The sequence below is a fragment of the Dipodomys ordii genome, unplaced genomic scaffold (genome assembly GCF_000151885.1).
Source record: "Dipodomys ordii isolate 6190 unplaced genomic scaffold, Dord_2.0 Scaffold41, whole genome shotgun sequence".
Classification (NCBI taxonomy): Eukaryota; Metazoa; Chordata; class Mammalia; order Rodentia; family Heteromyidae; genus Dipodomys; species Dipodomys ordii.
Genome location: NW_012267257.1, coordinates 1497331 through 1524935, shown reverse-complemented (window position 1 = coordinate 1524935; position 27605 = coordinate 1497331). Strand labels below are relative to the sequence as shown.

At 37.6% G+C, this 27605-nt stretch overlaps 2 protein-coding genes across 2 annotated transcripts in view; one reads left to right on the top strand and one right to left on the bottom strand.

Moving 5' to 3' along the window:
• Positions 1–11561, bottom strand: part of Dhx29 (DEAH (Asp-Glu-Ala-His) box polypeptide 29) — a 59405-nt gene extending 47844 nt beyond the window's left edge. Inside the window, exons 1-6 of the mRNA XM_013018505.1 lie at positions 11284–11561; positions 7906–7979; positions 4920–5033; positions 3625–3754; positions 2699–2844; positions 536–664 (exon numbers count right to left, since the gene is read on the bottom strand). Of these exons, the coding sequence (XP_012873959.1) occupies positions 536–664; positions 2699–2844; positions 3625–3754; positions 4920–5033; positions 7906–7979; positions 11284–11464 (774 nt within the window). The 5' untranslated portion in view covers positions 11465–11561. The remainder of the gene's footprint in view (positions 1–535; positions 665–2698; positions 2845–3624; positions 3755–4919; positions 5034–7905; positions 7980–11283) is intronic.
• A 145-nt stretch (positions 11562–11706) lies between these two features.
• The window catches only part of Skiv2l2 (superkiller viralicidic activity 2-like 2 (S. cerevisiae)), a 56535-nt gene continuing 40636 nt past the window's right edge, over positions 11707–27605 (top strand). Inside the window, exons 1-10 of the mRNA XM_013018577.1 lie at positions 11707–11946; positions 14041–14178; positions 16529–16595; positions 20897–20959; positions 22129–22241; positions 22860–23034; positions 24112–24202; positions 25608–25732; positions 26171–26269; positions 27187–27289. Of these exons, the coding sequence (XP_012874031.1) occupies positions 11813–11946; positions 14041–14178; positions 16529–16595; positions 20897–20959; positions 22129–22241; positions 22860–23034; positions 24112–24202; positions 25608–25732; positions 26171–26269; positions 27187–27289 (1108 nt within the window). The 5' untranslated portion in view covers positions 11707–11812. The remainder of the gene's footprint in view (positions 11947–14040; positions 14179–16528; positions 16596–20896; positions 20960–22128; positions 22242–22859; positions 23035–24111; positions 24203–25607; positions 25733–26170; positions 26270–27186; positions 27290–27605) is intronic.

The window sequence follows — 27605 nt, the reverse complement described above, 5'->3', positions numbered from 1 at the left end:
ATGCCATGAGGTGAGCAGCTCCTCCACTTCTACTCCTATCATGATTCTGCCTCCCCACTATCTCTAAAATGATGGCGCAGGCCTTTGACCATGGACTAATGATTCTGAAGCCATGAGCCAAAATAAAGAGCTACACCTTTTAAGTTGATTTTCTCAGGTATTTTTCCAGTAACAAAAACCTAGCTCATTGACCTAGCAGTGTATTTTTATCTTATGATTTTTTTTCTCCAAATTATGGACTTCCTTTGTAAGAATGTGCTTTAGTGTATGTTTTATTACACAAAGAATCTAGCATACTCTTCACACAGAAGACTCACTTAAAAATATGTGAGGATTATGTGTTTAAGCTTAGAACCAATATAATTAATAGCTATGGAACAAACAGTTTGCTCAGCTTTTACATTTATTTTGTTCCATCTTCTTATCAATTTCAGAGGTTCTTCTCTAATTTATAATGAGTAAAGCAAGAGTCAGAAAAGTTGAATATTTTGCCTAGTAATATCTAGCTAGAAGCACCATTTACTTTTCTACTTACAGGGTCAAATTTTTCTTCCTCTTCTAAACTGCTAGAGTTCTCACTTTTTTCTTTTTCATTTTGTTGTTCTGCATATTGTAAAATCCACTCTTTCATATTTACCTCCATATTTTTTTCTTCCTTTATTGGCTAGAAAAAAAAACAAATATCTGAAAAATTAAAGTTGGAAAAAGTATTAAACTATCAAGGTTCTGCTTCTACCATTTGTTCACTGTAAAATAGAAACATAAGTCTCAAAATCCTATTATTATTATTCAGCAAGGGACAAATGAACTAAATACAATATTTCCCTAAGTAGTCTAAACCTGCAAAATCTAAACAATATGTTTACATAAAGAGTTAAAAAAGAATGAAAAAACTATTTTTAAAAACTAATATTAAGCCAGGCATGGTGGCTCATATTTGTAATTCTAGTTTTCAGGAGGCTGAAATCTGAGGATCCAGGTTTGAAGCCTGTGAGTTCTCACCTCCAACTAACTACCAAAAAAAGCCAGAAGTGGAGCTATGGCTCAAGTAGTGGAGTGCTAGCCTCAAACACGAAAGTTCAGGGACATAGCCCAGGCCCTGATTTCAAGTCCCACTACCAGCACAAACAAAACAAAAAAACCCTAACATGGTTCCTTAGAAAGTGCCTTTAAAAGGACAATATGATAATATGTAATGCCCCAATCAACTACCCTTCTCAGTATTCATGTCCTCCTTTTATTTTATTTCAGAAACTCTGGGCTTGGTCATGCCTCTTACTTTAACATTAGCAACTATGTAAGCAAGGGCTTGATACAATTTATACACTTTGCTCATCATCTTGAAATGCAGCTGATCCTTTGTATCTGTGAGTTCTATAGGCCTGAAATCAACCAACCTCATACACAAGGTATTTAGGAAAAAATGCTGTCTGTACTGAACACGGAGACTATTTTTCCTGCTTCAATATTTCTCAAACAATACTATCTCGCAAACCATTTAGCATTCACATTATATCAGGGACTATAATAATATTGTATATTTCTATACTATACATAATAATTTTGAATGATTATATACATGGGTGCTATGCCAAATTTTCTGTCATTTAAATGAGATTAGTACTTGTACATTACAGTATCCTCAAGGGTCCTAAGTTGATACTTTACAGATACTGAGGGACAACTATACTTGTTCTTAGAAGCCAGATGCTTAAAAGAAGTCTGACTTCTCTAAGGAGTATGTGAGGAAAGTCAAGAAAAGCTTGTGGAGAGACCACGTGTAGATAGGGGATGAATGGCTAGTGTCTAGCAGAAGCACTAGCAATGAGAGTAAAGCAGCCAGCTTGGATATTCCAGCCACAGAAGGTATCACTGGCAAAAGAATTATTAAACTGAACCTGCCCCAGACTATATAATTATAAAAAAAATAAGAAAAGTACTTTCTCATTCACTATCCTTTGGAGTGGTTTGTTGTGCAACAATAGATAAGTGAGATAGTGATAGTAGGGCAAACCAGTTATTTTTTTGTCGGTTGTGGGGCTTGAACTCTGGGCCTGGGCGCTGTCCCTTAGCTCTCCAGCTCAAGGCGAGCGCTCTACCACTTGAGCTACAGCGCCACTTCCGGTTTTCAGGTGGTTTATTGGAAATAGGAGTCTCATGGTCTTTCCTGCCTGGGCTGGCTTTGAACCGTGATCCTCAGATCTCAGCCTCCTGAGTAGCTAGGATTACAGGCGTGAGCCACCAGCGCCCGGCCAAACCAGTTATTTTTAAGGAAAGTAATATACAAGTCTAATGTTTACATTCTTATGAGCTATATGTGCCTCATTCTGACTTTATGAAACTTTAAATGCTTAATTCTTTTTTTCCGGGCCAGTCCTGGGGCTTGAACTCAAGGCCTATGTACTGTTCCTGGGCTTTTGTCCTCAAGGCTAGTGCTCTGCCAGATGATCCACAGCTCTCCTTCTGACTTCTAGATGGTAAACTGGAGATAAGAGTCTTACTGGGCTAGCTTTGAACCTCCATCCTAAGATCTCAGCCTCCTGAGTGATTAGGATTACAGGTGGGGGCCACTGGTGCCCAGCTAAGTGTTAATTCTTTTTGAGATTCAAGCTTCTATGGTCATGCCTCAGCTTCTGGAGTTCTGGGATTATAGAAGTACACCACGAAGCCCAGCCTAAATACTTTGTTCTATAATTACCTTGATCTTAGGGTCTTCTTCCCGTTTATTAGTTTTAGTTTGTAATGGAGGTGAAATAGTAGCTTGTATTTGAGGAGACTGAAATTTTGGTCTACTTTTAGGTTGTTGCTCTTCAAATTCTTGACTGAATCCTTCAGGAAGTGCATCTTAAGATAAAACAAACTGTGTTGAAAATAAACATACATATGATACATAAAACAAGTATTTGTAAAGTATACATATAAACCAAAACACAGAGAACTGAATTTTCTTCTACTTCTCATAAGAAGAAAATACTAGGATTAATTAGTTTTGTCAAACTAGAAGTGGGTGGGGATTGATTAGTTAGCCTACTATTATATAGTCACTACTTTCACCTTTGCCAGGCTCTCAAATGTTCTTAAAAAAGATGTTAATTTTTCCACCTGATGGCTCTGTCATAACACATGGAAGCATCCTTCATCGATCACAAAAGCTACTAGCACTTTAGTATAATCATGACCCTCTGCTTATTTATCCAAGGACAATCCTAATTTCTAAACCAAAACCTAGAAGATATAGCCTAATACATGCTACACAGGCGAAGTTTGAGAATCTGTTGCATTAAGTACATTATAAAAATAATGATAAACTGAAAAACACACAAGTAACTTTTTCTTGTATACACCACAACCTCTAAGAAGAATATACCAGAAAGAATGAATTCAGATAGAAATATTTTGAGTAGGAAGTGGTGCTGTGGCTCAAGTGGTAGAGCGCCAGTCTTGAGCTAAAGAGCTCAGGGACAGCCCAGGTCCTGAGTTCAAGCCCCACAACTGACAAAATAAAAAAAGAAATAGTTTGAGTAAATAATTATAACTGAAAATTTATTATAAAGATCGATACAAATACTGAGACTATTTTAAAAAGTTTTAGAAATGGAAGGGATTTAATGAGTTGTTGTTTACCATCTGAAAGATTCAAACAGAGCCAGTCCAAAGCAGAATGAAGATCACCTCCATGTAAGAGTGTATTGGTCATGGCATCCTCAATGTCCTTTGTCTTAAATGAAAATGCTTGCAAAGCCATATATAAATCCTTTGAAAGAGAAATGTAAAAAATCACAACTGTCAATTTTCTCTTTCATCTCAAATTTTCTTCTCAGTAATTATAAACTAGAAACTGACAAAAATTATAATTTTAAGAATAACAGGGTGGGAAGCATGACTCAAATGAAAGGATCCCTGGTTAGCAAACTCAAGAACTTTGAGTTCAAACCCTAGTTCTGCTAAAAAAAAGAGAGAGAATTAAAAAAAAAAAAGACCTTTTTTATTGGAGGAGTGTTAAGGATATAGCTCAATGGTAGGATGCTTGCTTAGCACAAACAAGGCTTGGGTTCCATCTCCGGTATTACAAATAATGAAAAAAGAAAATTAACCATTTATTTTACTATGCAAATATAATGCTTACAGTGTGTATGATTTCTTTCATACAATTCTGTAAAACAACTTTCATTTAACATTGTAACATAAACAACAAATCATTAGAAACTTCATCAGCATATATAGTTACATAATAATATGTCACTGGATTGGTATTTCATTATTTAGCCACATACTTTCCTATATGAACATTCAGGTATTTTTTTCCTTTTTATTATGTAAGCAGTGTTCCAATGAACATTATTAGATATAAATATTATAATGCACTTTGAATAGCATAAACTTTGGAGTTGGGCAGATTCTGCTTACTAATAATCTTAGGCTGAAACTGGTAAACTTTTAAAGCCTTTACTTATGCATTTGAAAAAATGATACCAAATATATCTATTTTGTAGGTTACAATGTCAGAATAAGCAAAGTGCTTGGCACAGAGTACTGGATAGTATAATTTTTGGAATGTAATCCAGTTTTCTTATCATCATTCCAATGTATGCCCTTGATTTAGTACAATTCTTTCCCTATTCTTGTAGATCTATATATGAGATCTCCATGAAAGTGGAAAATGTTATTTTTAAAACCATGTATATAAGGTCTCCATGGAAGTAGAAAAGGTTATTTCTATCTAGGTAGAGTTGTCATAAAAGTGTCACACTAAGCTGCATGAGGTAGCATGTGTTTATAATATCAGCACTAAGGAAGCTGAAGTAAGAGGATGGGCTATGAAGCAAGACTCTGGCCCAGAGGCACAAGTGAGAAAGCCCCATTTCTATGCCATGATCATAAGTATGGAAGTTTAGATGTATAGAAAGTTTGTAAAATACCTGTAACTTTTTGGCAGTAAGTCTTCCAGAAATCACTCCTTTGTCATTACTTTGCTTTTTATGTTCATTGATCACTCCAATAATTCTTTGCTCTAATTTGTTATTAATTACCACCTGTTGAGGCAAAAAAAAGGTTATACCAGTTAAAAGTTAAATTTTAAAGTAAAAAAGTAATCAGTTTTGTTGACTACTTATGCCAACCAAACTAAAAATTTCAGTTATAAGTCGATATAGAAAATACCTTTTTCTTTTTTTTTTATTGAGATTAACATGAATTTCTACCATCTTAAAAAAAACCTGGGACTTGGAAAAAAGCAACTATATGTGCCAAGGAACAAAAATCCTCCTATAGAGCCTCTTGATGTCAATTTCTCAACACACTGTCTTGTGTCATGTTGGGTGGCTATGATAAAAATTGCTAAGCCACACTAAATATACTGAATCAGAATCCCTGGAAACAGAATAGACATCTGCCTTAAGAAAACCAGCTCAAGCATAGAGCCTGACAGAACAAATGCTCCTCTAAAACTGGGGATATAAAAAAATAAAAGTACCAAAGGAAAAGAAAATGTACATATACACCTCGATTTGAATTCAAGGATTCTTGCTTGCTCAACTGGCTTACTCAGTCAGCTAGTGTTCTACCACCTGAGTTATGACTCCAGCCCTAGGTTACAAAATCTTTTTTTTAAAAAACTTATCTGTATTTGCTACCCTTTAAAGCACACTGTGAGCGCACTACATCTCCATATACAAACTCTACTGCTGAGTGGCTTTAACGTTTTTTAACACAAGATCTAGGGAAATTTATTTGTATTTCTCTAAATGGTACGCTTTTCTTTGGAAAACAAGCCCTGTGGAGCTCCATCAAGTTGTGTCAGCCTAACACATTTCTAGAGGATTTCTAGATGCAGCATTAACTACAAGTGATGAAAAATTAATTGGACCCTCTCTGATGAAACTCAAGCCATTTCAACAAAAAAATTTCTTTAAACATTAAGGTAATGTGTCAGAACACATCAATGACAAAAGATTTGGTCTGCTAAGGAATCTGGCTTAATAGCTAAACACTTGAGACCATAAACTGGTCATGTTACAGCTTACAACAGTATCTTCACCTGTCCAAAACCAAGGTGAAACTAGAAAAAAGCATGACTAATCTGCTTTGCCTACGGTGTTACAGTATCACTTAAAAGTAGAAAGAAATCGTATCCTCCCCTTTAAGTAGTTGTCATGCTATACAGACTTTTTAAATGTTAACAAAAATAAACAAAATCCTGGCCGATACAAAATCTTTTGAGTCATACATTTTTCTCACATTAGCCATTTATTTTCTGTTCCATTGATATTTTAACCTCAGAAAATAAAATACTCACAAAAATTACCTTCCCTTTATCACTTAACTGAATGCCAAATATATATTCAGGAATTCATTCTAATGAGGAAACATAAATATATAACATATAACAATATAACCAAGTATGGTAATACAAAAATGAAAGGAGAGTTAGGATACTCTATGCAGAGATGGAGAAATGCATGTGGTTTTAAAATAATAGGATTTGGAGAAATAATGATTTTCCCACAAACTAAAGGTTCTTTTTTTTCTTTCTTTTTTTTTAAATGTCGTCTTGAGGATGGAACCTAGAGCCTTGTGCATTTGGGGCAAATTAAAGCTATATCTTTGGCCCTAAAGTTTTTAAATTTTATTTATTAAAAAAAATCATCTTTATGTGGGGCTGGGAAGGTGGCTGAGTGGTAGAGTGCTTGCCTTGCATGCATGAGGCCCTGGGTTCGATTCCTCAGCACTACATAAGCAGAAAAGGCCGGAAGTGGCCCTGTGGCTCAAGCAGTAGAGCACTAGCCTTGAGCTGAAGAGCTTAGGGACAGCACCTGGGCCTAGAGTTAAAAAAAAATCTTTATGTGGTTGTACAAAAGGGATCCAATTCAACGTACCAGTTTATAAGTACAATGCATCTTGATCAATGTTACTCCTACCATCATTTCTTCCCCATCTCTCAATACCTAGCCTCTCAAGTTATCTGGCATAAAATGACTATAGTCACCTACCATCCCTTTCTTCTTTCATCTTCCCTCCTCTTTACCACCACTCCCAGGACAAAACATGTTTCAACTCTGTGGTATTTGCTTTGTTAAACCCTTATGTTAGTTTTGAAGCAGAGTTAAACCATAGCACCCAGCCCTAAAGTTCTAAGTGGAGGAGAGTAATGGAGAGAGAGTAAGAAAAGCATTCTAGCTAGGTGCCGGTGGCTCACACCTGTAATCCTAGCTACTCAGGAGGCTGAGACCTGAGGATCAGGGTTCAAAGCTAGCCTGAGCAAGAAAGTCTGTGAGGCTCTTTTTTTTTTTTAAAAAAAAAAAGCAATACAGATACTTTATTTTTTGATATGTATATCAAAATATCAATATTGCACTAAGAAATCTCAACTATTTTTTTTTATTGTGAAAATACCATACAGAGGGGTTACAATTATATGGGCAAAGTAATGAGTACATTTCTTATCAAGCATTGTTGTTTCCTTTGTTTCCCCTTCCCATTCCTTCATATCTCCTCCCCACCCCACCCCACCCGGGAGACCATCCCTCCCCACCCTCCCACCCCCCATCTGTGAGGCTCTTATCTCCAATAAACCACTAGAAAACCAGTAGTGCCGTGGCTCAAGCAGTAGAATGCTCGCCTTGAGCTGAAGAGCTGAGGGACAGCGCCCAGAGTTCAAGCCCCAAGACTGACAACAACAACAACAAAGAAACACATTCTAAGTCAGATCTGAAAGGATGTGTATGCCATGCTTAGAAGTATGGGACTTATCCATACCGTCCTATTCTTTCAGACTCTCACTGTGGGTCATGAGTTACTTCTGTTGAGCCAAGATTAACCTGAAAGGTACTACTTACACAAATTCTTCTTACATGTAAGGATACATTTTTTTTAAAGGGAGCATTTCTGGAAACCTTGGTTACTCACTTTCAAAATAGATTTATCCAGATTTGCCGGACCGCCAGAATCATTTGAAGAATTAAAACTATAGATTTTTGGACCTGTATATAACAGACAACAAATAATCAAGGCAACTTAATGATTAATAGCCATTGTACCATTTTATTTTTCCTCTAAAGATTGCTAATATTAAATATCTGATTTCAACTCTTTTTCCCATTTCACCAAGTAATTCAATCTACTTTTTAGCAATAATACTCAGAACTTTCAAAAATCATTTAACCAGTTACCATTCATTTAGGTTAACCAATTTATTCTAAAATTTGAACACTTATATATCTATTAGGTTAAATCTGTTTTCAGTTTCCTAGCCTTTAGTCAGATGCATTTCTTCTTGGCATTTAGTTGAGTTGCAACTTCTTGGAACATAAGATCATTATCAGACAAGACAGGTAATTCTAAAGAAAACCCACTCCTCTTCAAAAGTAGGTTGCTAATTGAAAGGGAGGTAGGAGTTTCTATTATCTTTTTCCTTGAATTCCAGTCCAATTTCCACATTATAGTATATGTGCTGCTGAAGTGAGCAACCAATTTCCACATTATAGTTTCTTGGGGCTGCCATAAAAGTAGCCACAAACCCTTTGTGGCTGTATATGATAGCCACAATTCTGGAGGCCAGAGCTCAAAGTCAGAGCTCCTCTAAGGGTTAAGCAAGAAGTTTCCTTGCCTATTCAGCTTCTACTGGTCCCACATGCTGCTTGACTTGAGGTAGCATGACTCCAGTTTCTACCTATTTCTTTCCATATTCTTCTTCATTTTAATCTTTGTGCTTTTTCTCTTGACACTATTCGATTTCGGGTCCATCCTAAATTTAGGAAGATTTTATCTCAATATCTTTAGTCGAGTATATCTATAGTCTCTAAATAGTCCTTAACAAAAGGAATAGTTTTTTCCCACTGAGATATCTAAATATTAGATACCTATTATTGTTATTTTAAAATTCAAAGACAGGCTGGGTAGGTACTAATTGAGAGGAAAGAATTCATGATCATTCATGCAAAAACTAAGTGAGATTCCCATATCAACCAGTAAGCCAGGTATGTGGTAGTCTGGGCCTTTGTTTTCAGTTATGTATGATGTTTACTGTCTGAGGTTGGCTCTAGATTTAAAAAAATGTGAAACTCATGCTGGGCACTGGTGGCTCACTCCTAGCTACCCAGGAAGTGGAGACTTGAGGATTGTGGTTTGAAAGCAGCCAGAGCAGAAAATTCTATTAAGACTCTTATCTCCAATTTGCCACTAAAAAGCCAGAAATGGAGCTGTGGCTCAAGCAGTAGAGCACTAGCCTTGAGCAAAGAAGCTCAAGAACAGTGTCCAGGCCTGAGTTCAAACACTCCTCCCCTCCTCCCCCCACTGGCACGCATGGGTGCTTGTGCGCACACCCACACATGCACACGCATGCGCGCGCGCGCGCGCGCGCACACACACACACAGGTGAAACTCTATCTGAAAAATAACTAAAGCAAAAATGGAGTGGTGGGGAGACTGGCTCAGTAAGCATGAGGCCCTGAGCACAAATCCCAGTACCACACACATAAAAGAACTAACATACATGTTTTAGAAGAAAACAAGTTCTTATGAATATAACTATCTGAAAGTAGGTAATGTTCTTTTACATTTGGGCTTTCTGAACAAGACCTGTTTGTGGCTCCCTAAACTACTGCTGTGCTAGATAGCTATATCAAAGACAGTCTATTTAAAAAATACAATAAATTAAATAAATACATAAATACATAAAATAAATTCTAATATAGCATGGTTAGTTTCTGTATCTTCCACTTGTATGCCTTACTTTAACTCCAGTAATCTCATAAATTCAAGTCAGGAGTCCCAAAAGGGAATGAATATTTCTGGGTGTCCCATTAGTTATAGTAAATTCATTCACAAACTTAGCACACTTTATCAAAGCTTTGGAGGTGCCCCTAACCTCATCTCGCCTAACTGTAATCCCTTTAAAGAAGCACAGACAGATGAACAGTTCATTACCAAGTATATACAAGAAATAGTCAAGGATAGATACTTTAGAAAGGATAACATTTTAACGTTGAAACAAAGAAAAGATGAAGAGTATAATAAATGACTATCAGGAAGTTAGAAGTATTCTGAGAAATGTCAGTAAAAGACAAAGGGAAAGTAAAAAAGCTACCGATCCACAGAGTGTAACACACTAGAGCAAGGGCTAAATATGAATTTCTAATTACAAGTATATCATCCTTGAAGTTTAAAATACAACAAATTGCAGGCAAAAATGTATTATCTACTTTCCAGGTGCAGGCTTCTCAGTCAGTGACTGCCCATTTCTCCAGTCTCATGTCCTTTACTTCTTTGGCAATGTTTGTATTCCAAGAATTCTTCAAAAGCCTCAAAGTCTTTCTAAACTCACAGTCTCTGCACAGTTATTACTTCTGCCTGAAATACTATTTCCATCATGCTTTACAGTCAGCTCTGCCTTATACTTCTGAGCTCAGCTTGTCACTTTTTCAGAGACAATTCATGATTCCCATACCTGCTCCTCCCCACTAAACAGTGTTAAGCACCAGGTTTTTCTTTGTGGAAATTATCAATTATAGAGTAACATGTCTGTTTGTGAAATTAGTTAATGTCTACTTCCTGATCTTAGACTGGAAAACTGGAGAGGTGATATTTCTATTTCGTTAATCTCATCACCACACCAGCTATATGGTCAATATTTGTGGATGCGCACGCGCGCACGCGCACACACACTTAGCAAATATTTGTTGAGTGCCACAACAAGAACGACAAGCAAAAAGAACAAGACAGAGTACGAGTCTGATCTTTTGCAATCAGCTATCAGGGTGGCCTGCTGACTTGCAGCATCTCCAAAGTTATCAAGCCCATTTGCAGAGCCAAGCAAGACGGCAAGGCTGCACAGAAGAGCCCAGATCATTTTACACCAGCGTCCAGAGTGTAAAGTGCGGCAATTCTTATTCGGTTTTAATTTTTTTTCAGAGCACGTGGAGACACTACATCGGTGCCGAAAATGATACAGAATGGATAAAAAGAACAGAGCTGACCCCAGGACGTCGAACTCCGCTGCTGTTTGCTTCCGCAGCTGCCGAGCTATCTGACAATGGCTCAGGATGGATCACTGGGGAAACAGCAGCAAGACAATCATTTTGCTCTTGGAAGAGAATCAAGCGTGAGCTCGAAAGGAGACCTGGCGCTGCAACAGGGCTACAGACGGCAATCTGGAGGCCTACGTGTGGAGGGTGATCTAAAGGCCATCCCTGGGAGGGGCGGCCCTGGGGATGGGAGAGACAAGTTCGGAAGCCGACTGCTGGGCTTGGAGACTCTGAGCAGGGTGGTCGTGACGGGGCCCTGTACCTTGCTTGACGCGGGGCTCCCGGGCGCCGGCAGCGGCTGCTGGGGGCGGCCTGGACACAGCCTTCTTGTTCTGGGTTTCCGCAGAAGCTCCGGCCTCAGCAGCTTTGGCTCTGGAAGCAGACACGGCGGCCCGCACCGCTGCGGCTCCCGGCGCTTTGTGCTTCTTGTTTTTGCCGCCCATGTTGGAGCTGTGGCAGATTCTTCGGACCTATGCGGCCGCAACACGGAAAGCTCAGGTCAGCCGGCTCCCGCGCCGCCACCCAGCGATCTCCATCCGGGTTTCGCAGGCGGCGGCGACTGCGGCCTCTAGATTGGTCGGATTTACTAGGACCCGCCTCTTTACCAGAGGTTTGTGTGTGTCCGGTGACGTTAGTACGCACAGCACGCAAGAAGCAAAAAGGATAAAATGCCTGACCGCCAGGCGATTTTGACTATTTTGACTCTTACGGGACACCGTTGAGCCTCCGCTTGACGTCACTGTCGGTGTGGTCCCGGGCGGGAGAGAGACCTGGTTGCCCAGCTCCGGAAGATGGCGGACGCTTTCGGGGACGAGCTGTTCAGCGTGTTCGAGGACGACTCGACTCCGGCTGCAGGAACCAAGAAAGACAAAGAGAAAGAGAAGGGGAAATGGAAAGGACTGCCCGTGTCTTCAGACCAGGCCGGGTAAGGAGGTGTGCGGAAGCGGTTGGTGTGGAGCCGCGGCGTCCCCGGAGGGGAGCTCGGAGGCGGAAGGAGGGCTGGTGTGGGAGCAGGGCCCACTGCCCCGTGTTCCCCGGCCGCCGCCTCCGCCGCTCCGGCCCGGGCTCCCCGCACTGCCAGCTCCCTACCTCGCAGGTAGCTTCTAGAAAACAGACCTAGGGGCTAGCTGAGTGAACGGCGAGTAAGCTCAGGGAAAAGAGGGTGTGGAGCGGCCCTGCGGCTGCAGTTACTTCTGGTGGCAAATAGCGGCCCGAAGGGAGTGAGTCCATGCCGCGCCGACGGGTTTGTTTTGTGTGGGGAGACTGGGTCTAGCTACGTCCCGGACCTGGCCTCGAGCTCGCAATCTGCTGCCTCGGATTATAGGCGTGCACCACCACGCCCAGTTAAGCTTTTTTGGGGGGTGGGTGATAGCATGAGATTTATTAGTACTTGCCACTAGGTTGTGAAGATTGAGATAGTAGGCTTAAAGCACCCGACAGTGCTTAGTACTTAACAAAATTAACGAAGCTATGACAATGAGTACTTAGAAAATACGCGGGCTTTTTGGTTGTTTTTTTTTTTTTTTTGTATTGTCGTGGGGCTTGAAGCTAGTGCTCTACCATTTTGAGCCACAGCTCCATTTAGGAATTTTAGCTCCGCTTATATGATTGGAGATAGGCTCAAAGCCTTTCCTGCCGGCGCTGGCTTTGAAACGTTGGCTTTGATCCTCAGATCTCAACTGCATCCATTTTACATTTTAAGTTGCTAAACCCTATATATAGACTGCTGCATAAAGTTTATGAAACTGTTTATGGTGGAATTGGGAAAAACTCTTGAATTAGATAAAGTGATTCATCATCAATAAAGATTTACTCTTGGCCAGGTTGAGAATTAATAAGTGAATTAATTAAAAAGGGCATGATTTTGCTCTCAAGTAATCTTCTGTTTAGGCAAGGAAATAAAATACATTTTAAAGAGTTATATATTAATAGGTGATGGACATGAATGAGTGATATATATGAGAGGACATTCTAGATTGCACACATGGTAAATTAATCATACCAAGATACATACATACACACATACACACACATTTAAGAAAGACAAGTTGGGATAGAACAGGTTTACAGGAGATAACATTGGGACTACTAATTGGTTTGAGATTATGTGGGGTCTTGAATAGCAAGCAGAAAGTATTTCCATTACCTCATTGTGACAGAAGAATCTTAACCCAAGAGGTTATGGTAGAAGGAAGGAAAAGATGGACATTTTGCCAAGGAAACAATTGACAGGCCTAAATAAGGTGAACAATGAAAAGTAAATCAGAATACATAGATTCTTCAAGTTGGATATAAGGGTGAGGGCAAATAGGGAAGTTTAGAGGTTTTGAGATAAAGTAAATGATAATACATCCATGTGGACATGTTCAATAATTACTTTTAATAAAGTTGTAAAGAAACTGGGGGGGGGCGGAGCACACACAGGCAGAGAGAGACAGAGACAGAGGAGGGAGGGAGGGGCTTTTTGGTGTTTAATTGGAGATAAGTGTCTTCTGGGCTTCCCTGCCTGGGCTGGCTTTGAACCCTGATCCTCAGACTTTAGCCTCCTGTGTAGCTAGGATTTCAGGTATGAGCAACTGGTGCTCAGCTGTTCAGATTGTCTGGTTTACCATACTTTCATATTTTAGTTAACAATTCCTGAAGCTGTTTTTCTCATTCTTTTTGTTGTTTTTTCTGTTTTCTTTTTGCCGCTCAGGGTCAGATGTAAAATGCACATGGAGTGGGTTTTTGTGAAAGGATAGAGATCTGATTGTATTCCCTATGGATATGCAGTCTTCCAAACACCATTTATTGTCATTACTTTTACCAGCAAATCAAGCCAAACATATTTTTCTTTCAAATAGTGTAAAAAATTGTTCATTTTTGCTATATATCAAATATTCTGAGCATTAGCCAGTTCTAACTTTAAACATTTATCTGTTTAAAAGACAATTTTGTTCTGCTAATGATACAGACAACATTTTAACCCTTAAGTCAGAACTGTTACTACAGAATTTATTTTAAGCTGTTTACTTTTCAGGAAACGTTTTGATGTCAAGTTACAACCAGAGTCAACTAATAGTGGAAAAAACAAGAGAGATGCAGATTTTGAAGGCACAGAAGAACTTATTTTTGGAAAGAAGCCCAGGATAGAAGAGTCAATAACTGAAGACTTAAGGTAATATTTCCATGCTCACAAATGTTAGTAAGTTAATTTTTTGCTTGTATGAAGTTTTATGCATTGCTTATAAGTTGGTATAATAGTATTTGCCAAGCTAGAGAAATGAAGAGAAATATTCTTTGCATATCTATTCATACAGTCATAAATATGGAATATTTATCTGTGTTTGGACAGAAATGACTTGTCTTTTGATATTTTAGAATCTGTTAGAAAAAGAATTTCAAAACTGGGGCTGGGAAGGTAGCTCAGTGGTAGAGCGCATGTCTTACATGCCAGAGGCCCTGGGTTCGATTCCTCAGCACCACATAAGCAAAAAGAAAAAAGCTGGAAATGGCGCTGTGGCTCAAGTGGTAGAGCGCTAGCCTTGAGCTGAAGAGCTGAGGGACAGCACCCAGGCCCAGAGTTCAGGCCCCATGACCGGACCCAAAAAAAAAAAAAAAGAATTTGGAAATCAACTTTTTAAAAAAATAGAAAAGATTTATTTCCTTTTTTTGTAAGTGTCTGAAGCTGGTCACTAAAAGTAGAATAAAAAGAAAGAATAAATGGAAAGAATAAAATTGACAGTAAAAGGAGTAAGTAGGAAGGAGAATTAGAAAGAATTATGTTTTTCACTGCTATCTGTGTAGAGTGCTATAAATCTCAAGACTCCTGTGACTGAGAAAGACCTTTGTGTGCCCATGGTTGAATATTCTGATAGTTATATTTCTTGGTTTCTGAAAGTTGAATTGATAACCTTTTGGTTGACCTGATCCCTGTTATGTAAAGATCTTTACTAATTTGTTTTTTTTCTTTGTTATTTGCTGTATTCTGTATTCTAGTTTGTTGATAATTATTTTTAACCATTTACCTGTTTGGGGTGTGTGCGTGTGTGCGCATGTGCTGGTACTAGAATTTGAATTCGGGGCTTGGCACTTGCTTGGTTTGCTTGTTTAACAGTGATTTACCACTTTAGCCTCACCTCAAGCATGGTTTTTTTGCTGGTAGATGAAATCTCAGACTTCTCTGCCTCACTGACTTTTAACTGTAAAAACCAGCTTCAGATTTTTTTAGCCTTCTAAGTAGCTAGAATTCAAGTGTTAGCCACCAGTGCCTGGTTCAGTTAGTTGTTTTTATAACTAGTAATTAGTATAAATGGGAGAAGATATTACTGAAATATTTACAAAGGCACCTTGTGCCTGAGGTCTGGTCATGTAGTAAATATTTTTTTTTGGTTAATATTTCTTTTATTTATTTATTTATTTTATTTTATTTTTTTATTTTATTTGTGAAGATACTGTACAGAGGGGTTACAATTACATGGGCAGGATAATGCATACGTTTCTTACCAAGCATTGCAGCCTCCTCCTTTTGTTTACCCTTCACATCCCTTCCCAGCTTCCCCCCCTCCCCGCCTCCTGTAATAAATATTGGTAATTTAAAATCTTCATTACTGCTGTGACATTTCAGTTTTATGCATATTAAAGTAAATGCCAGAAGGCTGATAAAATAAGGGTATAGGAAAATAGCATAAAAAGTATATGTATTTTTTTTCACTTTATCCATATTTACGTCTTCTCAGATTCTGAAAAGAGAGCCTAGATAAACATGATGTAGGATTAGGATTTTGACTAAAATAAGAAATACTTATGTAAATGATAGCAACAATTAGATGATTTTTTGGGGGAGGGGGTCTGGTCATGGGGCGTGAACTCTGGGCCTGGGCGCTGTCCCTCAGCTCTTCAGCTCAAGGCTCGCCCTCTACCACTTGAGCCACAGCGCCACTTCCGGCTTTTTTCTTTTTGCTTATGTGGTGTTGAGGAATCGAACCCAGGGCCTCATGCATGCAAGGCAAGTGCTCTACCACTGAGCCACCTTCCCAGCCCCAATTAGATGATTTTTATACTTTGTATTATGAGGAAGTTTTAATAGTGAGCTTCATGTTGTAAGATAATTACAGCTCTTGGTAGAAGTACTCAGAATAGTTATTTGTAATTAAATTGACAAAATTCTTTGAATAAGTTATTTGGCTATATGTTCTATGTTTGTAATTAAGAGTTATTAACCTAACATTTTGAATTTACTATGTATTTGAGTAATGCAACTAGATTTCTCAATATCCTTTAAAAATATTTAAAAAAATTTATGTAGTTATACAAAGGTGTTTCAGTTCAATATATTAGTTTGTAAGTACCACAAATCTTGATGAATGTCACCCCTTCCATTGTTCTTATTTTTCCCAACTGATATTCTTAAGAGATCAAATATTTCTAATTTATAAGACTGATAATTTTTTTAGCAGTAAATAGAAGGGTTATTATTTAATTGCATAGAAATAGAAATGTGTGTCATTTTAATATGTTATTTTAAGTTTGGCAGACCTGATGCCCCGAGTCAAGGTACAGTCAGTTGAAACTGTTGAAGGATGTACACACGAGGTAAGCACAAACATCGAACATTTAGTGTAGGATTGTAAGTGGAATTTTTTTTGTGCTATCTATTTTGATGATCAGCAAGCAGTTGAACCTTGGAACCTTGGAAACAGCTATTAGTTTCTGTGGGAGTACACATAGTCCAGGAGAAGAGCTAGGACTTCATGGTCAAGTCTAGGTTCCAATGCTGGCCTAACCTTTTTCCTAACTACAATTATGGGTGAATTTCCTAATCTCTTTGAACATTGTTTTTTATTAATTTATAAAATTAAAATAATGAGATTTACTGCATGGGATGGCTGTAAAAATCCAAGCTAGGTAAAGTACCCATTACAGAGTGGATTGTCAGTACGTGCTTAAAATCTCATACTTCCAAAGTTAAGTATCAGTGACATTTTTACAGTTCATATACTATTTCATGTCTTGCTCATGATTCACAAGTGCAGTTGTTCTTGTTCTGCCACAGATGGTGGTCACTGGTTGAAAGAGGATTGGACACATCCATCCCAGGGACCATGCAGAGGCAGGCAGGCACAGGAGAAAGATTATTATAAGGTTTATTAGAGGAGCCATATTTCCCCCAAGAGGGAGCACATGGCCTCTATCACCATCCAGGTAGCAGGAGGGTCTGGGGGATAGGAAGTGAGGTAGATGGGAGTTCAGGTGGGTCTGGGTGGAGAGAGCAGGTGAGGGGGGCAATTTATGGAGGGAACTCCAGGATGGGAGGGGGGTCCAGGTCTGGGTGGAGCTGAGGACCAAAGGTGAGCATAACACTAACACTGGTGACTTATAATATCTAGTGATGACTATAAGTACTAGTAGTATCTTACTCTTACAAGACTAAGAATTCTTATTTTTATAGAAATAAGAGTACATTAGGGACATATTGGAACTTTAACACTATTTCCTTCTGCTGAGCCTTCCATCATTACAATAAGACCATACAAGATACTGTTACATACAAACATTTTTAATTAAAAGCCTTTTGAATAAGCAAAGTAATTTAAAATAAAAAAATAGATGTAGATTTATCTGTTAGTTTTCTGTTAAAACTCCTTTATGTTTCTGCAGAAATGGCATTTTGCCAGATATATTGCCCATTTGATCATTTATTCAACACTTAATTTAAATCCTGTTCAATGCTCTGGACTTAAAAAAGACAAAAGGAAAAAATTACAAACCTACTCTGAAGATGTCAAAGGCTTTTCTGTGCTCTATAATTATCGTTAAGCCTGCCAAAAATGTAACTCTTCAATTCTCATAGATGTAAAGACATAATTTTAATGTGCTTGTTGTTGCTGTTAAATCCTAGAGGTGGGGTTTGAACTCAAGGCTTTGTGCTCTCACTGAGCTTTTGTACTCATGGCTGGCACTCTACTACTTTGAGCCATACCTCAAGGTACAACTTTTTGCTGGGGAATTAGAGATAAGACTCAAGGACTTGTTTGCCTGGGGTGGCTCAGCCTCCCCAGTTGCTGTGGTTATAGCATGAGCCATAATGTTTTACTAGTTTCTTAGAAGACTGATGAAAATGATTCCTATCTCCTAAAAGTTTTCATTTAGTCTCATAAGCTTACTTTTCAAACCTGAAACTCTCAAACTCTTCACTGTTTGTTCCCCTTTTAGATTCCATTTGAAAGATCACATTTCTTCTGATGTATATGCAGATTTATATTATTCACTAAGTTTTGTAATCTTACTGTTTCCCTTTTCATTTTTTTGCCAGTACCTGTACTTCAACGCAGATCTTCATGCTCTAGCTCCATCTTTTTACTCACTGCTGGTACTCTACCCGTTGAACCATGTTTCTACCTCCAATTTTTATTTATTTTTTTGGGGGGTCCGGTCATGGGGCCTGAACTCTGGGCCTGGGCACTGTTCCTCAGCTCTTCAGCTCAAAGCTAGCGCTCTACCACTTGAGCCACAGCGCCACTTCCGGCTTTTTTCTTTTTGCTTATGTGGTGCTAAGGAATCGAACCCAGGGCCTTGAGCATGCAAAGTAAGTGCTCTACCACTGAGCCACCTTCCCAGCCCCCATACCTCCAATTTTTAATTTGGAGATAAAAGTCTTTGTGGATTTGTCTTCCCAGCTGGCTATGAACCTCAATTCTCAGATCTCAACCTAGTCTGAAGAATAGCTAGGATTATAGGCAGGAACCACCAGCACCTGTCTTATTTATTTATTTACTTATTTATTTTTATTTTTGAGAAAGTCTCACTGTGTAATCCAGATTAGCCTTGAACTTTCAATCCTCCTGTCTTAGACTCCTGACTGCTGGTATGTTTTCATTGCCTGGCTGCACAAGATGGATTAAAGATTTGAACTCAAGGCCTAACATTTGTTAGGCAGGTGTTCTACCACTTAAGGATAGGATCTTATGCTTTATACCTATGGCCAGTCTCAGACCAGGATTTGCCTTTCTATCCTTCCCATGTAGTGGGATTATAGAAATGCTTTGCCATTCCCAGCTTGTTTGCTAATATGGGATCTCTAACTTTTTGCTTGGAATGACTTCCAATTGCAGGTCTCCTATTCTCTGTCTCCCAAGTAGCTGGTATTACAGACATGGGCTACTGTGCCAGCCTCACTTTTGTTATTCTTGTGGCAGTACTGGGGTTTGTTTGAACTGGGCCTTGTGCTCATTTGGTTTTGCTTGCTCAGTTGGCTTTTCTCCACCAGTTGAGGTACACCTCCAGCCCATGTTTTGCTGGTTATTTTGGAGGTGGTGCCTCATGGACTTTTCTAGCTGGGCTGGCTTCAAACTTTTATTCTCCAGACCTCAGTCATTTGACTAAGTAGGATTACATGTGTGAAGTATTACTGATATTACTGGTGTAATAGTATTAATTAGCTAATTTGTTTTTCAGTACTGAAGTTTAAATTCAGGTTCTTACACTCCACCACTTAAGCCATACCTCTAGCCTCACTTTCCTTTGTTATGGTCAATTTCTACCCATACCATTTATACCATTTAGATTGAGTTTCAAGTTTATTGGTAACTTCAATATTTCTAAGATAGTAATCACATTTGGTATTTGTTAAGATTTTTCCTTTAGAAATTATTCCTAAAATTTCCTTGAGAACTGTACATTCCTGTTTCATGTAGAAATATGGAAACATTGTTAGTATTTATTTTTTAGTCTTAGGAAATTGGTTCACTGTGAATTCTAGATCTTTGTATTTATTGGAAAATTAATTTCTTTTTCCAGGGAATAGTGATTAAAAAATTTTATTTCTTTCATGCAGTGACATCCTCATTTTATTTCTACTCAGCCTTTATAAGCTATTTGAAAGATTATAACTATTATAACTATTTGAAAGATTAGTCACAAGAATTAACTTTCATATTTCTGCATGAAGATATCTTTTTTTTTTTTTCTTTAATTTTTCCAGTTGTGGGGCCTGAACTCTGGGCCTGGGCGCTGTCCCTCAGCTCTTCAGCTCAAGGCTAGCGCTCTACCACTTGAGCTACAGCGCCACTTCCGGCGTTTTCCTTTTTGCTTATGTGGTGCTGAGGAACCTCATGCACGCAAGACAAGCGCTCTACCACTGAGCTACCTTCCCAGCCCATGCATGAAGATGTTTTCTACTTTTCCTTTCTTTTTTTTTTTTGGCCAGTCTTGGGGCTTGTCCCTGAGCTCTTTTTTTTTTTTTTATGTTTCTCACTGCATCTTTGATCTGGTCTTTATTCAACTAAGTTGTCCCATATCATGACCTTTATATAATTAAACGGATTGTAATAGTTTATGCAGCTGTCTTTTCTTCTGTGGTAGCTTTCTTTTCAGTCGTTGGTTTCTTTTCAGCTGGTAAGCAGCAGCATTGGCAGTCCCTGAGCTTCTTTTACTCTAGGCTAGCACTCTACTACTTGAGCCACAGTGCCACTTCCAGCTTTTTCTGTTTATGTGACACTTCGGAATCAAACCTAGGGATTATGCATGGTAGGCAAGCATTCTACCACTAAGCCAAATTCCCAGCCCTACCTTTCTAATTTTTGCTTGTGGGTGATAAATTTTCTTAATCACGTTAATACATTCATTGAATATGGAAAATGTCAAAATAATTAACATAGGTTCTAGACCTTATAAACAAATTCTCCAAGGATTACATTACTTTTAGATGGACACTAGTATTTTTTGAATGCTGTAGCTTTAAATTTTTGCCTTGCTAATAAAAGCAGCTTTTAATTTTATAGTGTCTAAGACAACCGGAAACATTCTAGTTTGTCACTTTTTTTCTTTCAAGCTATCATTGATTTTGGACTGTGAGTGTTAACTCCTCATGACTTTTCTTTCTAACTTGGATATAGGTTGCTCTTCCTGCAGATGAGGATTATTTACCACTGAAACCACGAGTTGGAAAAGCAGCAAAGGTCTGTGTTTTGGACCATGTATTTTGTAAAGTTTTGTAAGCTTTTTTTCCTTAGACATCGTTAAAAAAAATTCACATGTGAGTTGTATACTTCATGTATGTATGTATCCTGAAGAAGCCAGCTACAAAATACAGTGAGAGACAAATCAGTAAATATTTAACCAAGCATCATGTGAAGAGATTTTAAGATATTTAAAATAATGATTTTAATGAAAGCTATCAACCTTTCTCTAGAAAAGGAATACAAGTATACAAGTTATTCCTTTAGTGTAATGGGTTTAACAAGCTTCTAGTTAGATACAAACAGTGCTTTTTTTTGTTTGGTTTTGCTTATTGTTGAGCCAAGCCTCACTGTGTTGAGGCTGACCTCAAATTGATGATACATCCTCCTGCATCATTTTTCTGGGTGCTAGGATTACAGGTGTACATCACCAAGCCTGGCTTCACACTGTTTTGTTTTGTTTCGTTTTGGGTTGGTCATGGGGCTTGAACTCTGGGCGTGAGCTCTGTCCCTCAGCTCTTCAGATCAAGACTAGACCACTTAAGCCACAGCATTACTTCCAGCTTTTTCTGTTTCTGTGGTGTTGAGGAATTGAACCCAGGGCATCATGCATGCGAGGCAAGCATTCTATCACTGAGCCACCTTCCCTGCCCCCTTCACACTGTTTTTACTAGATAGGTTTTGAATTCCTGATAGTCATTTAAAGATTAAACAATTTTTCTGGTTAATTTTTCCAAGTAATTTTCTCTAAAATTTTCTAAGCAGCAAAGAGTAAGTATGAGCTCTTGAAGTCTGATAAGTATATTATTCTGCTTCAGCTGAGTAATGCTGGTGCTTTTCATTTTTCAGAGTCTCAAAGTTACTGTGAAAGACAAATACTAGTACTTATTTAGATATTGTGGACATTATTAATGATTATTCCATTTACTTATATGATTATAAATACAATGTGATAATTCAAAGATTAAAGAGCTTCCATGCTTTATTTGGATTCTGCTTTTGCCAAAAGGTGTGTTTTGCTTTTAATTTTTAGTAGAAGATGGTATATTTCTTAAATAGAACCGTAAAGGAATTCTTCCACAGGGGTTTTGTAGGAAGCCTTTCTTTTGATTTTAAGCGTGCTCTGAGCTAGATGTTTTGATGTGGATGTTATTATTTTGCTTTTGTAGGAATACCCATTTATTCTTGATGCTTTCCAAAGAGAAGCCATTCAGTGTGTTGATAATAACCAGTCTGTTTTGGTATCTGCGCATACATCAGCAGGAAAAACTGTATGTGCTGAGTAAGTATTTTTTGTTAATGAAATCTTAAAAAATTACCTTTCCTCCTTCAAGTTTCTGCTTTACTATTTAATTTCTTCAAATAAACACTTGTACCTCTAAGTTTTTTTAGGTACTTTGTTTTTCTTGCCTTAACTGAATTATCAAGGATCTTTACTACATGTTTTAATAGTGCTAAGAGAAGGCATCTTTGCCTTGTAGGGATATTTTGCAAAGGAAAATTTGGATTATTAGGCATATTGATAATAGTTATATATTGATAAAATGTTTATAAAATCATATAATTTAAAGAAGTTTTGGTGTGTGTGTGTGTCTGTGGTGTGTGTGTGTGTGTGTGTGTGTGTGTGTGTGTGTACACTGGTCCTGGGGTTTGAACTCGTGTGTGTGTACTGGTCCTGGGGTTTGAACTCAGTCCGGGTGCTACACTTGTGCATTTTTACTCAAGGCTTGCTCTCTACCTCTTGATTCATAGTTTCACTTCACTACTAGGTTTTCTTTTTTTGGTGATCAATTGGAAATAAGGGTCTTATGGACTTTCCTGCCCAGAATGGCTTTGAACTGCAATTCTCAGATCTCAGCCTCCCAAGTAGTATAATTATTACTTGTTTTTATCTTGTTAGATATGCTATTGCACTAGCCTTGCGGGAAAAACAGCGTGTAATATTTACCAGCCCAATTAAGGCTCTGAGTAATCAGAAATACCGTGAAATGTATGAAGAATTTCAAGATGTTGGTCTGATGACTGGAGATGTTACTATTAATCCTACAGCATCTTGTCTTGTTATGACTACAGAGGTAATGTTTGTAATGCCTCATCTAACTTTAACTTTTTAATTTAATTCATGTGGCTGTTCAATAAAACTAATATGTTACTGTTTAATCTTGTAGATAAAACGTATCACTTTATTTTGTGAGTAGATTTGTTTGAAAAATTGACAAGATTATCTTAATGTGCTCTAAAAGTAGATATATTGCTGTTACTAATTCTGTTATTTATATTAGAAGATCATTTCAGTATTATTGAAGGTTTATTACAGTCAGTACATTGATATTTTACGTGTACCTTCAAGGATTTGATTACATTGTTTCATATAAGTAGTCATGTTCCGTGTGGGTTTTATTCCTTTTGCAACTGAGTTTTGATTATAAGTATAAAATCAGTTTTTAATTTTTATTTTTTTGTCAGTCATGAGTCTTGAACTCTGGGCCTGGGCACTGTCCCTGCGCTCTTCAGCTCAAGGTGAGCAATCTACCACTTGACCCACAGCACTACTTCTGGTTTTCTGGTGGTTAATTGGAGATAAGAGTCTCATGGACTTTCTTGCCCTGGCTGGCTTTGAACACTGATCCTCAGATCTCAGCCTCCTGAGTAGCTAGTTACAGTTGTGAGCCACTGGCGCCTGGCTAATCTTTTTTTTTTTTTTTTTTAATTAAAGGGTAAAGTTAAAATAGATTGCGCAAAATAGCTCCTGGTTTTGAGATTCCTCCAAAGGTTATCCCTCACTTTTCATTTTGGTGCCCAGTATAAGTTTTTGTTAGTCTGTGTAAGAAGCTTCTATTTATGGAAGATTTCCCTTAACTCCAGAAATCAAGAGAACACTTGCTACAAAGTACCCACATTATAAGGAGATAAAGATGAGAAAAACAATCAGAAAAAAATGAATTCAGTGTCATTTAAGCACCTTGTGCAGTGACTTCATATTCTTGAGAGACAGTAGGAGTGGTAATGTCTCTCCATGTATTCTGACTAGTGACTCTAAGATATGTAACCTCCTAAAATTAGTATTTCCACTTAGTAAAGAAAAAAGCAATTCTTACCTTACTGTTGGATGTTATGTCAAAAATGCTGATAAATCTTTTTTTTTCCTTTAGATTTTGAGAAGTATGCTGTATAGAGGTTCTGAAGTTATGCGAGAAGTTGCCTGGGTCATATTTGATGAAATTCATTATATGAGAGATTCAGGTATATTTGGCATTGTTGAAATGGTATTAAGAATTCTGAACAAGAAGTTCTTGAATTTCATATACCTAGAATTCTAATAAGCTGTTGGCTTTTGTAATTTGTAGACAATGTGATATGATAGTTTGGAGTGGACTTGGTTAAAATAAGCTCCTAAACAGTTACTTTTTGGGCAAGAAAATGCAAATTCCAATAAAGCAAATTAAATTGGCTACTTGTAAATAGGTCTCATATAACAAATGCTAAAATTCTAAAATTTGGGGCAGAATGTGGCTTAGTGGTAAAGTGCTTGCCTAGCATTCATGAGATCCTGGGTTGATTCTTCAGTACCACATAAACAATAAATTTTAAGAAATTAAAAGAAAGAAAAAAAATGCTTATAAAAAGGGAATTCTAGGGGGCTGGGAAGGTGGCTCAGTGGTAGAGCGCTTGCCTTGCATGCCAGAGGCCCTGGATTCGATTCCTCAGCACTACATAAGCAAAAAGAAAAAAGCCGGAAGTGGTGCTTTGGCTCAAGTGGTAGAGCGCTAGCCTTGAGCTGAAGAGCTGAGGGACAGCGCCCAGGCCCAGAGTTCAGGCCCCACAACCGGACCCAAAAACAAAAAAAAAAAAGGGAATCCTAAAATTTCTGTCTTACAAAATTAGCATTCTTGCTTTCATTGTTTATTTTGCTTAAGAAAGCATTTATGAAATGCATGTGTTTGGTAAAATTCAAATGGACATTAGGTCTTAAACAAATGTAAGTACACTTAACCTAGCCTATTATATGACTATAATAGAAAATACTTGGAATTTTGGATGTGGGGAAGAGCTAAATTAACAAACACATTTTAATTTTTAAGATATACTTAAGATTTAGTTTTTAAACTGAAACTGTGAGTGAGCCTGTATTTATGATAGTAATATAATTTAAGAAACCATTTATTAACATTTCACTTGTAGAATTCATATACAACCTTTAAACAGTTTTGGGTTTTAAAATCCTAACTCCTATATTGATTTATTTTAAGGAGGAAACTACTAAACTGATTTTTTAAAAGTCTTTCCCATTTTAATAAAAAGTAGCTTCAGTCCTGCTATTCTCAGAAGCCTTATGAACTAGTATAGCTTCCAAATGTATTATTATAACTTTCTGTAGACCATAAATTTCTGCTTTTCCATGTGGAAATGCTATGTCTGTGCCTTGTAAGTGAGGATTTTCTTTGGCTAGCGCAAAGTCTGAAATTGCCATTTTCAGGCTGCGTCAGAGTACACACATATTCATGATAGAGTTTTCAGGAAGGGTTGGTTACTAAAAATATGGTTACATAAAAAAATGGTCTGCATTTTTAATTACTAAGCTTAAGATACTTTTAGATATTATCATTAAAGTGACAATGAATTTCAAGGTATATTTATTTTTTTGCAGAACGTGGTGTTGTATGGGAAGAAACAATAATTTTGCTTCCTGATAATGTTCATTATGTCTTTCTTTCGGCTACTATTCCAAATGCTCGACAGTTTGCTGAATGGATTTGCCATTTACATAAACAGGTATTTTCTTCTTTAAGTGACTTCATTATTATTATTCTACTGTCCTTATTTTGTACCTATATCCTTGGAACTTTAAAACATCTGTTTATGAGCTCTCCAGTAGTATAGAAACTTAGTGGATCTGCTGGAGCAGTTAAATCAACAAAATCCATATTATTCTTCCATAGAAACAGAAACTCTAATAAGAGTATCACAGAACTAGGTCTTGGGTACTTGAAGTTCTGTTCATGTTTTGTCCCAGGTTACAGAATTGGTGAGGTGAGAAGCTGGTATGATATAATAGAACTATGTGTCCCAAAATTTATCTTTTGAACAGTGAAAAAGAGTTCATTTCTTTTTGAATATTTAAATCACGGTTTTACAAACCATGATTACTTGATAGACCAAATAAACAAAAGACTAATTTTTGAAGAAATTTTATGTTTAATTCTTTTACAGCCCTGTCATGTAATTTACACAGATTATCGGCCTACTCCATTGCAGCACTACATTTTTCCAGCAGGGGGAGATGGTCTCCACCTTGTTGTTGATGAAAATGTAAGAATTATTATTTTTCTGTCTATAATGTCTTACTTTATTTGTATCTTGTTTTGCTTTAATTTTGAACTGGAAATGACAAATATTTAGTTTTATTTATTTTTGTTCAAATATTTTCACAGTATGGAATTCATTATTGAAAATTAAATTTTATTTCAAAAACTATTACTAAATATGATGATACCCAACTGAAGTCTCATGTATTTGGGAGCTTAAGCCAGGAGGATCACTTGTGCCTGTTAGTTCAGAGCCACTCTAGGCAACATAGTAAGACACTGACTCAAAAAATTAAAATGACATTTGAGATTTGTTGTTGTTGCTGCTGCTGTTGCTGGTACTGAGACTTGACCTCAGGGCCTTATGCTCTTATTTGTATTTTTCACTCAACACTGGCATTCTGCTATTTGAGTTACATCTCTACCTCTGAAACTTCTTTCTTTCTTTTTTCTTGTCGGGGGCTTAAATTCCCTTTTGAAGTTAATTAGAGATAAGAGTTGGAGCTGACTTAGAAACAGTATCATCAGAGATCAGCCTCCTGAGTAGTTAGGATCACATGTGTGAACCACCAATGCCTGGCTAGAATTATTATTTTTGTTGTGTTTTTTTTTGGGTCCGGTCGTGGGGCCTGAACTCTGGGTCTCGGCGCTGTCCCTCAGCTCTTCAGCTCAAGGCCAGTGCTCTACCACTTGAGCCACAGCGCCACTTCCAGCTTTTTTCTTTTTGCTTATGTGGTGCTGAGGAATTGAACCCAGGGCATGCAAGGCAAGCGCTCTACCACTGAGCCACCTTCCCAGCCCCTAGAATTATTATTTTTAAAATTATTTTTATTATTTGAGGAAGCATTTTAAGACTTGAAAAATATTTGAATTATGATTAAAAGTTTATGAAGTTACATAAATGGAAAACTGTGATTCTAGGGTGACTTTAGAGAAGATAATTTTAATACTGCAATGCAAGTGCTTCGAGATGCTGGTGATCTGGCAAAAGGAGATCAGAAGGGAAGGAAAGGAGGAACAAAAGGTAATTTGGAACTTTATTTAGACCAGAAGATTTCACATGTAAATTAAATACTCAATTTACTCCTTTATTTTCTAGGGAGCTGCTTAAATTTCTAGACAGTGTATTCAAAGTTGAGTCAATAAAGATTGATCTTTTTTCTACTAGTCAGTAGTTTAGCTGTAACTTACATGGTATATAATTCATCCTTTAAAATGTACATTTGATAATTCTACTATATTAACAGAATTACATAAAATTCATCCCTGTTGAATTGTATATCAATAGCGTGTGTGTGTGTGTGTGTGTGTGTGTGTGTGTGTGTGTGTGTGTGTGTGTG